The sequence below is a fragment of the Lissotriton vulgaris genome, chromosome 4_1 (genome assembly GCF_964263255.1).
Source record: "Lissotriton vulgaris chromosome 4_1, aLisVul1.2, whole genome shotgun sequence".
NCBI classification, from domain to species: domain Eukaryota; kingdom Metazoa; phylum Chordata; class Amphibia; order Caudata; family Salamandridae; genus Lissotriton; species Lissotriton vulgaris.
This window is the reverse complement of record NC_141691.1, coordinates 226,648,920-226,652,095: the sequence shown is the minus strand read 5'-3', so window position 1 is coordinate 226,652,095 and position 3,176 is coordinate 226,648,920. Positions and strand designations below refer to the sequence as shown.

At 43.7% G+C, this 3,176-nt stretch overlaps 1 protein-coding gene across 1 annotated transcript; it reads right to left on the bottom strand.

Annotated features, from left to right (window-relative positions):
• Nucleotides 1-1,379: 1,379 nt before the first annotated feature.
• On the bottom strand, nucleotides 1,380-2,303 carry LOC147718602 (uncharacterized). Its single transcript, XM_086966746.1, has one exon. It carries the CDS (start codon nucleotides 2,301-2,303, stop codon nucleotides 1,380-1,382), a length of 924 nt encoding a protein of 307 aa, XP_086822872.1.
• Between the last annotated feature and the right edge of the window lie 873 nt (nucleotides 2,304-3,176).

Here is a 3,176-nt window from a genome sequence, read left to right as displayed (position 1 = left end):
GTGACATGTAAAACTAAGATTAAAGTCATTAGTATTCAGGTCTTTTACAAAGTCCACTGCCTCTTGTTGGCTTCCGCTCCAGACAATAAAAATATCGTCTATGTAGCGGAGCCAACAAACAATTTTGGTAGGAAATGCTTGGGATTGGTAGACCACTCTCTCTTCCCAAAGTCCCAAGTACAGACAGGCAAAACTGGGTGCAAAACAAGTCCCCATCGCGGTGCCCAGGAGCTGATGGTAAACAGTGTCGTTGAAGAGGAAGTAATTCTTGGTAAGGCATGTGTATGCCATATCAAGAAGCATCTCGGTATGGAGAAGGTAGGAAATGGAGCGTGTTCTGAGGAAGTATCTACATGCTTCGATGCCTTGCTGGTGGGGAATACAAGTATAGAGGCTGTTAACATCTAGGGTCATGAATAGCCAGTTCGGGTTCCAGGGCATGTCATTAATTTTCTGTAAGAAGTGACCTGAATCCCTAAGGTACGAAGGTACGTTTTGTACCAGCGGTTGTAAAAAGAAATCCACATACCTAGAGGTATTTTCCCAACAGCTACCCCTAGATGATACAATGGGTCTCCCCGGGGGGTCAGTCATACTTTTGTGAACCTTTGGCAGGAGGTAGAGAGCGGGTATCTTAGGATGTCTGTTAAGGATAAAATTAAATTCCTCTCGACTAATGAGCTCACTCTCCCTCCAGATGTTCAGTTGTTCTGTGTATTTCGAAACACAAGCAAGATAGGTTGCCTTATTACTTTTCTCATACTTAGTGCAATCACTTAACTGAGATAGGCCTTCATTAATGTATAGATCACGAGGTAACACCACCATGTTTCCCCCCTTATCCGATTTTTTGATAACAATATTTCTGTCATTGCTCAAAGATTTGATAGCCTTAAATTGTGCATTTGTTAGATTACAATTTGCATAATTATTACGCCTAGACAATCTTTCAAATTCTTTCACCATTGCTTTTTCGAAGATGTCTATAGATTCATTAACAATTTGCGGTAAAAATACAGATTTTGGTCTAAAACCACTCTGATAATTCAAGCCAATATCCACATCATCATGTATCAGATTGAGCATAGGGTTATCGAGTGTGTCCAAGTCTCCCTCCAGTTCATGGAGTAGATGCAGCGTTTCCACATCTGCACCTGTGATACTGGTGGGCACTTGCACCGACTCGCGAGTCTCAGTGGTAAGTTTCGTAGCATGCCATTTCTTTAAACGCAGCTTACGAGTAAAGTAATAAAGATCAATGCGACTTTGGGTATAGTCAAAGGAGGAGGTGGGGCAAAAGGATAATCCTAGGGACAATACCTCTTTCTCAGCCGTATTCAGCTCTCTGGTAGATAGGTTGATTACTGTATTGGACTCCATTATTTCCCTTTCCTCTGGCCCCTTGTCCTGGATCCCACTGGGCTCGACACGTTGCTGGTATTCATGTTCACGTTGTTTTTTCCGGCGCCTTTCCCGCCTTGACCTCGTCCTTTTGCTCCTCCGGTTGGTTTGTTTTGCCCAGTTAATCTTCCCTGGGCCACCATAGCGAATTCCATTAAAATCTTGTCTTTTGGGCTCATGAGCTCCAGATTCTGTGCTTTTTGTGTGCTCTCCCCGGCTGGGGCAGTGGCTTGTTCCCTTGAATCACTGGGATCCCTTGTGTTTGTGGCACTGGTCCCATCGGTGGAGGTAGGTGGTGTAGATTCCTGTGTAGTGGTTGTTATTCGCAAGTGATCGTATCTCTTGGCAAAGGTCAACACTTGACCGCGCTCGTAGTCATTGCAGTCTCTGATAAATTTACTTTCCTTCTTGTCCCGTATTTCTTTCTCTAGTTTTTCCAACTTGATGTCAAATTTAGCCATTTCACTTTCAAAGTCTTTTTCATTCTCGTAAAGACCTTTTAGTTGATTGGTAATGGCCTCGATCTCTTCAGCCAATTTTTCACAATGTTTATTAGCATATTTCACGAGAATTTTGAGCATTCTCATAGAACATTCGTGACTATTCCCCGCCCATTCTTCCACCATGTCGGGATCGGGATCTGCGAATGTTGGGGTAGTGTAAATCCGCAATCCCCTTGGTATTCTGTCCACCTCGATATATTTTTGGAGTGTGGTGGCTTCCCACCATTTACTTTGTTCGGTCACCAACAGTTTCCATAAGGCATTCCAAAGACTCTGTTTATTTGGGCCAATGTTCCTCTGATTAGCATTCTCAGAGGGATTGCTGGTTGTAGTGGGATCGAGGTCGGTAAACATACGGCTTGCTGCTTCATACCGCCGTTGGTTCCTACTAGAAGCCATTGCGTGTACAGTTTTTGGGTTTATGCGGAAAATGTGAGCTTCCACCTGCTTTGCATTCGTGATAACACTCCCGTAGTGGTATACGTTCCGTGTATCAAGCCTTTAGCCTCTTTGAACTCTGTTCGCCGTAATGTATTTTGGCTCGTGATAAAAGATGTGCAACAGACTCAAGTTCGTAACGGGATACGGCAGAAGCCACAGTCACTCACCGGTACAGCTGGTTAAGACTGAATGGGCGTTCTGCTCGTATTAAAGTTGTGCTCCGTTATGTAGATATTTCAATTTGGAGACGTATTCTCCCCAAAGAAACCAAAGAGCTTGTCTGTTGTTGAACAGCGTTGACACAATGTTGCCGTGTCAAAGTTCAAAAGGGCGGGCGGGGTTCCGTATCAAAACATCCAGGCAAACAGGTCGCTGTAGACCCCTGCCGCTTGTCAAAGGCGGGCCTCGGATGGGATAGCGAATCCCAATATATCCAACCAAAACCTTCTCCAGTCAAGAAAAGAGATCCGGGCCACTTGGAAGTGCAAAGCGTGTTTTATTTAATGGCTTTCTCGACGCGTTTCGCAGGAAATCTGCTTTTTCACGAGAAAGAAACCAAACAGGAAGTGCTCAATATATACAGTCACATGGTATTCAGATCATACTCATGGAAAACAGACTTGTGGGTATATCTGCGGGCTGAGTTCGAAGGTTACAGAGCTCGCCAGACAACAAAGGAAATACAAGCGTAAATGCTGCAGAAAACGTTAAATGCGTAAAACGTGAATTTGCAATAATATTTAAACCAGGTTAAAGGTAAATAATCAATGCGTGGAATTCATTGTGCAAAAGACATATAATATACATGCACAGTTACGATTCTTTGTCAAA

What these genes read in the sequence shown, in the direction of transcription:
- LOC147718602 (XM_086966746.1), bottom strand. Translation starts at nt 2,303, where the DNA reads ATGGCTTCTAGTAGGAACCAACGGCGGTATGAAGCAGCAAGCCGTATG.